Source organism: Enhydra lutris, unplaced genomic scaffold (genome assembly GCF_002288905.1).
Source record: "Enhydra lutris kenyoni isolate GAN:26980312 unplaced genomic scaffold, ASM228890v2 scaffoldscaffold86, whole genome shotgun sequence".
Taxonomy (NCBI): domain Eukaryota; kingdom Metazoa; phylum Chordata; class Mammalia; order Carnivora; family Mustelidae; genus Enhydra; species Enhydra lutris.
In genome coordinates this window covers 580,019-591,634 of record NW_019154170.1, presented here as the reverse complement: position 1 = coordinate 591,634, position 11,616 = coordinate 580,019, and the positions used below count along the sequence as shown (strand labels likewise).

Sequence of the window (11,616 nt, the reverse complement as noted above, 5' to 3'; positions counted from 1 at the left end):
AGGAACAACCAACCCACACACCTTGAGCTTGACCTTCCAGCCTCTAAGGGCCGTGGGAGAATACATCTCTGTTGTTGAAGTCACCCAGGCTGCGGCAGCCCCAGCATGTGCGTATACCCAGTTCACCGCCGCTGTGAACTCCCTGGGGGTGGGGTGGAGGACGAGAAGGGGGAGGGCGAGGCTCTGGGCTGGGTGGGGAAGTGGGCGTGGCATGCTGTGCACCTGTCTGCAGCAAAAGCACACTCTGATCCCAGGAGCTGGAGAAGACCCTGGCTGGCTCCAGGGCCCATCAAAACCGTTCCTGGAGTGGGGGTTGGGAGGGGGGGCTGTGGGAGGACAGGATACCAGGTCTCTTCAGCTTGTCAGTACTAACAGGCCCATCACAGCAGCCAAGATGAATCAAGGCGGAGGAACAGCAGCTGTCACACCCTCACGCCATCAGCTGTCTGGCACGGTCTCTACCTCGTCTGCAAAGCAGCCCCGTGTTTTGGGTGGACGGAGAAGCCAGGAAGCCGGCCAAGGCCTTACAGCTTGTCCCTCTCAGAGCCAATGTTCAAACGAGGCCCAATTCTCAAGCTTCGCCTCAGTTTAAGACGCCTTCTGGCAGGACAAGAATGGGTCCTAAGGGACAGGTCAGGGAGGAGGGTCTGCGGGAGGCACCTGGCCCAAGTCAGCTCCATCAGAAAGAAGGTGAGGTGGGTGCCGGCGGGAGGAGAGAAGGGAGGAGTTTATTTCTCTGGGAAGGGAGGGGGGCGGGTCAGGGCAAGGCAATGTCCTCCAGCTTCTGGTCCAGCGTCTTGAGGTCATCCAGGAAGCGTGTCGGGGTGAGGATGTGCGAGGAACCTGGGCCACGAGAGAGGGTTGGGGAGGTGGATCTAAGAAGTCTAGACTCTCTAGAAACATAGGAGTCCAGCCCCCAGGGGACCCCTTCCCTGGGAACCCAAGCCCCAGCCCCTCAGAAAGTCAGGAGTTTCCAGCTACTCACCCAGGGCTCCCCGACACAGGCCCTGCACAGGCTCCAGGGTTTGGGGACCCAACAGGGAGTCCCCTGTCAGCCCGACCCTCTAAAGCATGTAGGAGCCAGCCCCGGCACCCAAGGTACCCCAGCCCTGGCTTCTCACCAATGAGCACCTCCCACTTGCCATCGGTGGCCCTGGTCACCTCGTAGGCGGCCCTCATCTCTGACATCGCCACGCCGCCCAAGACGTAGATGATGAGCCGGGGCCCAGCCCGCGTCTCCACACCGGCCTTGTTCTTGTGCCAGTGGCCGAAGCGGGCACTGTGCAGGGGGAGGCAGACACAGGTCAGTCCGGGCAGGAGACTCTCCACTGCACTGCCACGCCCCTCATCTCCCATGGGCCTGGGTGTGGGGCAGGAGGCGGCCCCCGAGGGCCCTCACCTCACAGCAGCCTGGGAGCTGGATGTGGGGGCGGGGTCGGACACAAAGGGCCACAGCTTTCGGTCCAGCCGGTCCTCCACGGCATCCTGGGAGCCAGAGAGGGAGGCTCAGGACAGCAGCTTCAGGTGAGGGCATCCGGGCTCCACGGGGGTGGGTGGGGCAAGGCTGCTGGGCCCCCAAGTGGGCAGAGGTGCCAGGGGCCAGAGGAACAGCGGGCCCCTGGCCTGGTCCTTTTGCCTATTGCTCCTTTGGGCTCCCAGGACGGGTAGGGGCTGGTGGTGGGGAGGGTGAAGCAGGAACATGGGGATTTCTTGGGGAGGGTGGGGAGCAGGGGGAAGAGAACTGAGGACAAAGGGGCCAGTGCTTGGACAGGAAATGAGGCTCCCCTTTGAGGTGTCCCCCCGCTTTCCTAATTCCTCGGGTGTGGGCTTGGGGACCCCCCCCCAACAGCAGAGCAGATCGGATGCCAGGGGGATGCCCATAACGAGGGATTTTCCTTTAAGCCCTGAAGCTTAGCACTGTGACATGAAGAGGACTGAGCCACCGCCTAGACCAGGGCCAGACTTGCCATGGGCGGGGGAGGCAGGGGGAGGTAGGGGGAGGTCAGGCCCCACCAGTGGTACCTCCATCACATCCTTGATGACTGGGGTCCAGCGGGACAGCTGATAGGTGGGCTCCAAGCGCTCCCTCCGCTCTAGCCGGTTTGAGGTCCCAGAGCCCTACAGGCAGGGCACAGGGATGGGGGCGGGGAGGATGGGGGAGAAGGAGGTGGGTCATGGGTAGGACTGGGGACTCATCTGGCTTGGGGAGGGGCTGCAGAAAAAGATGGAGAAATGGAACAGAGAAGCAGAGAGAGAGGGAAGAAGGTGAGAGAAGGAGAGAGAGGGCTGGGGAGGGGGAGAGGGAGAAAGGGAAAGAGAGAGGGAGAGGGAGACAACAGGGAATGAGAAGGAAAAAGAGATTCAGAGCCCATGAGACTAAAACCTGTGGCAAAGAGAGACAACAGACAGGTGGAGACAGAGACAGAAAGGCATGGAGAAACAGCGGAATGGGGAGGTGGGAGGCAGGGTGACAGGGGGCTGGGAGAGAGATGAGGGACAGGTGAGGGGACAGGAGAGCCACCCCAGCAGTGGAGGCAGGGTCAGGGGAGGTGGGACACACAGGGCCAGAGAGAGACAGGAGAGACTAAGCAGACAGCTGAGTACAAGAAGCTGCTGTGTGGGTGAATTTGGGGTAGGGGTGTGTGTGTGGGGGGGGGGTCCTCTGAGTCCTCCAGGAGCCCATGTCGACTGTGTGCTGGTGACCCTGCTCTCCGTCCCCTGGGACTCTGGCCACACATCCCACACTGCGCCATCATCAGGACCACAGCTCTGGCTACACCTCACCCCTGTTTATCATGCAACCCATGACTGGGAACAGCTGCGGTGCCCGCTGGTCCCCAGACCAGACCCTTCACAGACCTCCCTGTCCTCCCAGCGCCCCACCATGCTTTGAATGCCGCAGCCTCCCAGGCCCCAGGCTCTGACTCCCAGGCACCGCCCCCCATGCCCACATTTGCACTCCGCCCAGTCTGACCCTAACGGCTTGCTGCCAGCATACCCCGGGGTTGGTGACCGTGCCCCCCAGCTGCTCCAGGTTCCGGATAAGGCTGCTGTGTGCCTGCACGTTGGCGTGCTGGATCAACTTGGCCAGGTTCTCCTCACTCACACCTGGAAGAGGAGGATGGGTGGGCTTCTAGGGATGGGACCCTCATGAGGGGGGCTGGCTCAGAGAGGGCAGGGAGACAAAAGGTGGCCACAGGGTTCCTGGGTGAAGGGGTTTGAGGGTGGCGAGAGGAGGTCCCAAGACTGTGATGGGGGGGTGGTCCTCAGGACCAAGGGAGCCACTGGGGCAGGTGCGAGGAGGATGCTAGAATTCTGGATGGGGATCCCAGAGGGGAGAGATGGGGGTCCGAAATTAGTTGATGGGGCCAAGTTTGGAGGAGTCAGGTTTGGGGGTCGCTATGTCAACGGAGACCTCATGTCAGTGAGAGTTCCCCAGATCAATGGCGGGGGTTCCCAGGTTTGAGGTGGGTGTATCTGTCGGGTCTGGTGTGCCTGTTGAATGGGGGTATCCCAAGGTCGGGAAAACTGTGGGGTTGAGAGATTCCCAGGACCACTGCAGACCCCTGTGATGGAGGTCTCCGGAGGTCTTCCCAGGCCCCCAACCCACCGTTCCGTAGAAGGATGTACAGCAACAGGACCCGAATCTTGTCATAGGCCGGCACCGCCGTATCCAGTAGCACCGGCACGATCAGCTTCATGGCATCCTTGATCTTCTCACCTTCTGCGTCTGAGCCCATGGCCAGGTCCTGCGGGGCAGGGGTCGGTGGGCTTCCAGAGCTAGGCCACCCCCAGAGTCCTTGGCAGGACCTTGGGGACTGCCTTCTTCCTACTACCAGGTCTCTGAAGGTTTTATCAACAGGCCCCGCCCCTCTCAAGACCCCCACCCACCTCTCCACAGGCCCCACCTCTTATCTGGGTCCTACCCCCTCTATGGACCCGCCCTCCCCATAGACCGCTACTTCACAGTCCCTATCACAGTTCTCCCGAAGCCCCGCCCCCTGACAGGCCACACCTCTCCAAGGCTCCTCCCCTGCAGACCCGCCCCCTCTACAGGCAGGTCTCTCTGAGGCCCCACCCCCGACCCAGGCCCGCCCCCACCTGCTCAACACCGCACAGCTTCTCCACCGAACCCATGAAGTGCTTCATGCAGTCGTCGGCTAAATGCAGGTGCGTGGAATACTGCGGGGTGGGAGGAGGAAGTTGGGGGGTGACAGAAACTGAGTCCCAGTCCCCCACCCAGTTTCCCCGCCCAGGCTCACCTTGTTCAGCTCCTTCTGGTACTGCGGCATCTTTTTCAGGATGTGGGACAGGTCTTTGATGTTGGCCTGGGGACAGGGAGGCCGTGAGGCCCGGCCCTGCGCACCCCGGATCCCACTCCGGGCTCGGCCACGGGACTGGGGCCCCGCCCCCACTCGATGGCGGCACAGGCCTCTCTGCCCCAGCTGCCCATCCAGACGCGGGCCCTCCCCTACCTTGTCCGTGGTCAGCCTCTTGCTCTCACAGAACGTCTTCAGAAGCTCCGTGACCCTCCTGGCGGTGAAGAGTGAGCAGGGGTGGGGCTGGGGACTGGCGCCAACGCTGTAGTTTGACAGCAGTGTGTGCGGGTGATGTGGGGTGTCACACAGCCGGGACGCGGGAGCCAGGAGACACATGTGTCCCTGTACTAGGCCATGGGCAAGGCCACACTGAGGAGTCGGCTGAGGGGCGTGGCTTGCACTGGGGCGCTAACCCAGGGCCAAAGACCAGGCACGTGGCCCACAGTGGGGGGTGGGGGAGGGGACGCGACTGGGGACACGGAGTGGCCCACACACTTGGACACGTCGGCGATGTGCATGTGCCGCAGCTCCACCCACAGGTCATCGTCCTCGTCCAGCAGCACAGCCTTCTCGCGGGCCTCGCTCAGCCCCGTGGTCTCGTACCTGCGGGACACGGAGGGTCAGGGCAAGCAGCTGAGGAGGGACGCGGGAGCTGATGCGCCGGGTTCGTGTGCCGGGGCTCTGCGTACTTGTATGTGTCCTGTTCGATGTTCAGCAGGTCATAGGCCATCGCCTGGAAGGTGAGCTCATGCAGCAGTGGGGACACGGGGTCCGCCCCCCGGTCCATGATGAGTAGCTGTGAGCGGGTTTTTTCAGGGCCCTTGGGGGGGGGGGCAGGGATGAGGATCCTGACCCTGTCCTTCCTCCGTCTCGGCTTCACCCCTCCTCCCCTGCAGGCCCCCTTACCTCACCCAGACTGGGACTGTCTGCCTTGAAGGCATTCAGCTTGGCCAGGACTGCGTGGGCCAGCTGCGCCGTGACCTCTGGGCCCCTGGGGGTGGGGTAGGCAGACACGAGGGCCTCAGGCTTGGGGCAGAAGAGGGCCAGGCCCACGCGGGAGGTCAAGGAAGGGGTTAGGGATGGGAGTCGGGCCCCGGGCGAAGACCAGGACTGGGGTCAAAAGTGAGGTTCAAGGCTGCAGGCAGGATGGGGTCAGGGCAGGGGCGGCCTCGGGGGGGGGTCCCCACTTGCGGTAGCGGATGGCCGGGTACTCCTGCAGCGTGGCGCACAGTGTGGCGATCTGCTGGGCCAGTGCCTCAATCTGCCGGGCCCGCTCCCCCACCCGGAAGGGGCAGTAGAGGTTGTAGGTGCTGTGGGGGGCATCCAGGGAGAACACCTGGGGGGACATAAGTGTTGGGGCCACCGCTCTGGGTGTACCCCTGGCCCGCACACGGCCTCCAGCACCTGCAGCTCCCCGGGGCTTCCCCTGGGCTCTGGAACCTGCCGCGCCATGCAGGAGGCAGGCCGGGATGCTTTCAGCTGATGCCCGCAGGAGGCGGAGAAACAGCCCGGGCCCCTGCCCCTCGGTGGGAAGAACTTAGGCCCCTCTGTGTTGGCTGCTTTCCTTTCTGACCTGAAGGCCCCCTTCTTTACTGGGTTCAGTGTCTTTCCGAGGGAACCCAGGCTGTTTGGTCACCGGCTCCCGCCCCCCACCCCGGACCAGCCTCGGCCGTACCTGGGCCTCGTAGGGGAGGAAGGCCAGGTGGATCTCTTTCAGCGTCTTCACCACCTTGGCCAGACGGGAGCGGCCCAGCTCACCGAAAAGGGGCTCAGGGCAGGCTGGGGTGGCAAGAGAGGGCATCAGGCTAGAGTGGCCCCGCGCCCCCGCCCCGCCCCATGCCCCCTGCCTGTTTCACTCACTGTCAGTGAAGAAGATGTGTGCTGCTTTGTAGGTGAAGGTCGGAGTCCCCCGGAAGTCGGCGATCAGGGCCTGCACTGACTGGAGGGCGGAGGGGGGCACAGACCATTGTCCAAGCCTGGTCCTGCCCCTCCAGAGCCCTGCCCCAGCCTCCCAGCCATGGCCTGTCCCCCCTCCCCACAACACGCGCAGACATGCACAGAGGCATGCGTCTACACACACACACACACACACACACACACTCGTTCACACCGGCACCTTCTCCGTGGGGCTCAGCAAATAAATGGCCTCCAAACTAGGGATGGGTTCTCGCCGTTTGTTGATGTCTTCAACAACTAGCAGGAACGGAGAAAGGGCCGTATGTAGGTGGCACTGGGACCAGGGCTCATGGAGAATCTCAGACTCGGAGAGTCGGACACTTGGGCAAGACGGCTGGATGCCAGGGCAGGGGGAGTGGATGCCCTTGGCGCCTAAGGGGAAGTACCCGCCTGTGGGTCACATGGCTAAGGGTTACATGGCAGGGTTCAGCACGTTCAAGGTCACAGCCGTGCCCCTCTAGGGGTCCTCCATAGAAAGCGACACATTCTGGGCATTAGGGGACCGACCCCATGCTCAGTCCCATCTGGGCAGCATGGGGTGGGGGTGTCCACTCACTTGTAATGCCCTCAGCCAGGATGTCTGACATCTTGCAGCAGGAGGACAAGATGCGCATGCTTGGATGGTCCATGATGAGTACCTGTCCGGATGGATGGACAGAACGACTGATGGACTGAGGAGTGGGCAGGAGAAGTTCCAGCTGCCCCTGAGGTAGGGCTGGGGTGGCGGGCAGGACTGACAGCTTCAAGAACTGGCTGGATGGGGGGACCCGACAGCAGCCTGCCCCACACCCACACACCCACCCCAAACCCCTGGACTAGCGGCCTCCCCAGGGAGTACTTATGGGTCCCACATTCAGGGCCTCCCACATGGGTCTGGGCAAGGCATTCTGCCAACCCCATACCTTCCACTCCCCATCCTTTTTGACACTCCGAATGACTCCGCTCAGAATTTCTGCGGGAAAAGTAGAGCGGGCTCAGGATACTGGATTCGCTGGCCCCAACACAGCCCCAAGCCTTCTGAGTCTCAGGGCTGGGCCTCCATCTTCAGTCCTGTTTACTTCTCTCATCAGTCTTGGGAGGTCACCCCTAGGGTCACCCCCAATTTACAGACAGGGAAACAGGTTCAGAGGACGGGTGACCAGCCTAAGCACCCTCAGCCCTAAATGGCTAAGTCCCTGGGGTTTATGTAGTCAATAACAAATATGCATTAGATGAACGAGTAACTGAAAAGTTAGAGTTCATGTACAGGTCTACCTCCCTCCAGAGCCCAGCTCTCAGCCTCGCCATCGCAACCTTGAGTTCTCCTGGTGGGGGCCTCGAAGCCAGATCCCCCTCCCAACCTCCATCAGTTAGTTTCCTTGCAGGACCCCTGACTCCCTGCTCTGAAGCAGGCCTAGCTTCTCCGCATTAACCTCCGTGTAGGAGGCTCCGCTTTGGGCTGGGGTGCTAGGGGTTTGAGCCATAGTCTGCCCTGCCTTGCGGAGGGAGAAGCAGAAGGGACAGGGTAGCCCCGCCCGCCCAGAGTGTCATGTCCACTCTTATCAGGACCGCCAGGGCGGAAGGAGCAGGAAGGAGGTGCTGAGGCCGGAACTACTTGAGATGGGGGAAGAGGCGACCTCCACCCCTCTCCCAAGAGCCCCGACCCATGGCGGAGACGCCCGAGTCCTCACGCTGCATGAGGTTCGTGGTGACCGGGCAAGAAGGAAGGTGTCCCCCACCCCCCGGGCCTAGACATTGGCCTGACCACAACCCCCAAGCTCTCACACCACCTGGGGTCGTTGACCAGCGCACCCAGCCCGGGCCCCAGTCCAAGAGTCCAACCCCCCCGGACTCTGCCAGGCTCGAAGACCCGGCAGTCGGGCGTCCAGCTGCGCCTTCTCCCCGCCGGCAGCCTAGGGGGTCCAGGACTGCAAGCCCTGGGGCCTGCCTACGCCACCCCTAGCCCGATCCCCCTGGGTCCCGGGAGTCCAGTCTCCCAACTTTGTTTAGCTCCGGCACGGGAGAGCCGGGACGTCCAGCAGGACCGAGTCCCCGCCCGCCCCCTCGAGGATCAGGTGCTCAACGCCCAGCCGGGCCGCCAAATCCTCGCCGCCGGCGTCCCAGGGTTCGTGCACCCCCGGCCCCCGCCCCCCAGGAGACGCACTCACTTTCCCCCACCACCGCCTTCAGCCCCGAGGGCGCCATCTTCCCCCAGGGGCGCCGCCACCGCTTCCGGGTCTGTCCCAAGGTGGGGGCGTGGCCCCGCGCGTCAGCCACCTGGACCCCGCCCCGCGGAGCTGGCCCCTCCCCCACCGGTCCTTGGAGAGGAAGATCTGTCCCCCGCAGAGTGGGCGGGCGGATGTGTCCACGCAGACGAGTGCGGAGTCGCTGGAGGGGCCCCCAGACGACACACGCAGACGTGAGCTCAGACACATCTTCCCTGCTTGCGTGCAGCGAGCAAGTGGGATTGCGGGGAAACAACGCTTTAATCTTTCCCAGACGCGGCTACCACCCTGCCAGAAGTTTCTCCGCGGCTGACGGATGCTGTGTGCCCATCGGGGGCCGTGGGGCCATAAGCCCGTGACCCACTTACCTTCTGTTCCCCAGAGCGTAGCCGCGGGCTGGACAACATGTGATCAACTCACGAGAAAGCCTGGAGGGAGGGTTGAAGCTAAACCAGCAGCCACTGTGTGCCAAGGACCTGTGCCAGATTCTCATTCCATCCCCGGAGAAGCCCTGACAGGGAGTGCGGTATAGACGATGAAACCGCGGCTCAGGGGGACCCTTGTCTAAGGCCACACGATGAATAGGCCTGCTGGGATCTGAACGTGGACTCTGTCGGAGGGGGGCCGCTTGTCATAGCCTTGCCCTCACGGGCTGATAATCACATCTCTCTGCTGATGAACCCGTGGGCTCAGCGGCATGCTCAACCCCTTGCACACTTACACACACACTCAATTCACACTTGACTCGAAAGTTCATGGCCTGCTCCTGCTGTGCCCCAGCAAGTGGCTGTCACCTTGCCACACAGAGGGCACAGTCCAGCGGCACCCATCCAAAAGAGGTCCCGTATCTCAGGTGTGATGCACGGGTGTGAATGCAGAGTCCAGAACTGGTTCCTTCATTTGGCCATGTTTATTAAGAATTGGTCTGGATGGGGCACCTGCATGACTCGGTAGGTTAAGCAGTCTGCCTTTGGCTCAGGTTATAATCCCAGGGTCCTGGGTTGGAGCCCCATGTCAGGCTCTCTGCTTAGCAGGGAGTCTGCTTCTCCCTCTGCCCTTCCCCTTGTTCATGCTCTTTTGCTCTCAAATAAATAAATCTTAAAGAAAATAAAAAAGGTAATGAGTCTGGTGCTTGGCCCTTTGCCACTTACATGGGACGGGCAATTCACTAATTCAATTAGTGAATAAAAACTAGATCTGCCATGTGGCACTTAAGGTGAAGCGGAAGGGGGAGAGAAAATGATCAGTTCTGCTCTAACAGAAATAGTGATGTGAGAGCACATGCCAGGTGGGGGGGGGCGGTTTATCATGTGTGGTACCAGAGGGGGACACTCACAGGGTGACATGTAGATTTAACCTGAATGACATCAAGGAGCCATGCAGCGATGCAGGCAGAGAGAAGGGGATGTGGCTGGAGGAGCAGGGGGGAGTGAGGTGAGCTTGGAGACCAGACCTCTGTGGGACAAGGGAGGACTGACCCAGCCCAGTTTGCCTGGGATTGAGAAGTTTCCAGGACACAGGACTTCCAGAGCTAAACTGAGAAAGTCTTGGGCAAACCAGGATTGCTGGCCACTCTAGGTAAGATTTGGGGTTTTCTTCCATGTTTTCCTACCTCCCTCCATTCCTTTCTTGTTTTTTCTTTCTTCTTCTTCTTCTTTTTTTTTAAGATTTTATTCATTTATTTGACAGAGAGAGAGCAGTCACAATGAGGCAGAGGAGCAGGCAGAGAGAGAAGGTGGGGAAGCAGGCTCCCTGCTGAGCAGAAAGCCCATTTACAGGGCTCAATCCCAGGCCCCTGGTATCATGATCTGAGCCAAAGGCAGAGGCTTTAACCCACTGAGACATCCAGGCGCCCATAAAAAAAAAAAATTTTATTTATTTATTTGACAGAGATCACAAGTAGGCAGAGAGAGAGGTCGGGGTGGGGGAAGCAGGCTCCCTGCTGAGCAGAGAGCCCGATGCGGGGCTCAATTCCAGGACCCCGAGACCATGGCCTGAGCCGAAGGCAGAGGCTAAACCCACTGAGCCACCCAGGCGCCTCTTGTTTTTTCTTTCTTTCATAGCTTTGTTGAGATATAATTCACATAGCACACAGTCACTCTGAGAGTACAATTCAATGCCTTTTAGCATGTTCAGAGTTGTGCGTCCATCCCCAATTTTAGAACGTTCCATTACTCCGTGGCATTTTCTCCTGAGGGCAACGGGAGCCAAGGGAGACTTCTGAGCAGGGGAAGGAGGGGAAGGAAGAAGGGTGGATTGCAGGAGCAAAGGGAGGAGTTGGGAGGCCGTGACACCCCCTCCAGCTTCTCAGGCTGTCCCCTGGGGGTGGAAGTCTGGAGGGTCTACCACCCCCCACTGTATTCTGTGAGGGTGACCAGGGTCTTCTGCAGTTAATGGCTGAATGGTATCCTGTCCATCCTCCCCCAAGACAGGTTGAAGGCCCAAGCTCGGTACCTGAGATTGTGACCTTATTTGGAAAAAGAATCGTAGCATGAACCTCTAACACAACGCGACTGGTTTCCATGTCTTGTGACGGCCATGTGGAGACAGGGACACAGAGGAATGTCACATGACATCAGAGCCAGAGGCTGAAATACTGCAGCGACCAGCCAAGGAGCACCGAGGGCTGCCTGCAACCCTGAGGAGCCAGGGAGAGGAAAGGAAGGACCCTCCCCTACGGGTCTCAGGAGCATGGTACCGCCAACGCCCCAACTTCTGGCTCCAGCCTCCAGAACTGTGCGACAATCATCTGTTGCTCTAAGCCCCCCAGTTTGTGACTTTGTTAAGGCAGCAGTAAACTAGTACATCTGCGGAAGAGCAGGGCATCCTGTTGACATCGAGGACTTGGGGCTGCCGACAGGGTGCAGGCAGGGCCCCGGATGGGGAACCGTTGCCTGGGGAAGAGGACCGAGCTTCACGCTTAGGCAAGTGTGGTGACAGTGCGGCCCATTTACTCTGAGGAGAGGTTTTAACTGGTTTCTAGAAAGGCATCTTGGGTAGGGGATGGGGTGCCCGTGGGTTCCTCCCAGTGGCACCCTCTCCCAGGCCACTGAAAGGAGGCCATAGGTGCTTGGGGGAGGGGGCAGGGACTCTCCTCCTTGCCTGCCATCCCCAGGTACTGAGATGACAGGTCTCAG

At 60.8% G+C, this 11,616-nt stretch overlaps 1 protein-coding gene and 1 long non-coding RNA gene across 4 annotated transcripts; one reads left to right on the top strand and one right to left on the bottom strand.

Moving 5' to 3' along the window:
• Positions 1–708: 708 nt before the first annotated feature.
• LOC111161862 (syntaxin binding protein 2) lies at positions 709–8,525 on the bottom strand. Of its 3 annotated transcripts, none has more exons than XM_022525882.1 (19): positions 8,423–8,525; positions 7,178–7,227; positions 6,832–6,913; positions 6,428–6,512; positions 6,180–6,295; positions 5,995–6,098; positions 5,507–5,655; positions 5,226–5,310; positions 5,009–5,139; positions 4,815–4,922; positions 4,476–4,533; positions 4,263–4,328; positions 4,102–4,182; positions 3,611–3,749; positions 2,999–3,108; positions 2,023–2,118; positions 1,400–1,485; positions 1,122–1,279; positions 709–843 (listed from the first exon to the last, which is right to left on the bottom strand). In XM_022525882.1, the coding sequence occupies exons 1-19, from the start codon at positions 8,457–8,459 to the stop codon at positions 758–760; spliced, it is 1,827 nt and encodes a 608-aa protein (XP_022381590.1). In that variant the 5' UTR covers positions 8,460–8,525; the 3' UTR covers positions 709–757. The 3 variants fall into 3 exon arrangements, with proteins under 3 accessions (XP_022381590.1, XP_022381592.1, XP_022381591.1); XM_022525884.1 differs by having other exon boundaries at positions 6,180–6,249; positions 6,436–6,512; positions 8,423–8,523; XM_022525883.1 differs by having other exon boundaries at positions 6,180–6,258; positions 6,436–6,512; positions 8,423–8,521.
• LOC111161871 lies at positions 6,877–8,364 on the top strand. Its single transcript, XR_002641544.1, has 3 exons — positions 6,877–6,984; positions 7,821–7,955; positions 8,265–8,364. It is a non-coding gene; the product is annotated as an uncharacterized LOC111161871 (long non-coding RNA).
• Positions 8,526–11,616: the final 3,091 nt, after the last annotated feature.

Excerpts from the sequence above, each read along its gene's own strand:
- LOC111161862 (XM_022525882.1), bottom strand. The coding sequence starts at position 8,459 with ATGGCGCCCTCGGGGCTGAAGGCGGTGGTGGGGGAAA. Across the intron at positions 3,750-4,101 it reads AGCTGTGCGGTGTTGAGCAG|GACCTGGCCATGGGCTCAGA; the intron begins GTGGGGGCGGGC and ends CCTGCCCCGCAG. Across the intron at positions 3,109-3,610 it reads GTACATCCTTCTACGGAACG|GTGTGAGTGAGGAGAACCTG; the intron begins GTGGGTTGGGGG and ends CTCCTCTTCCAG.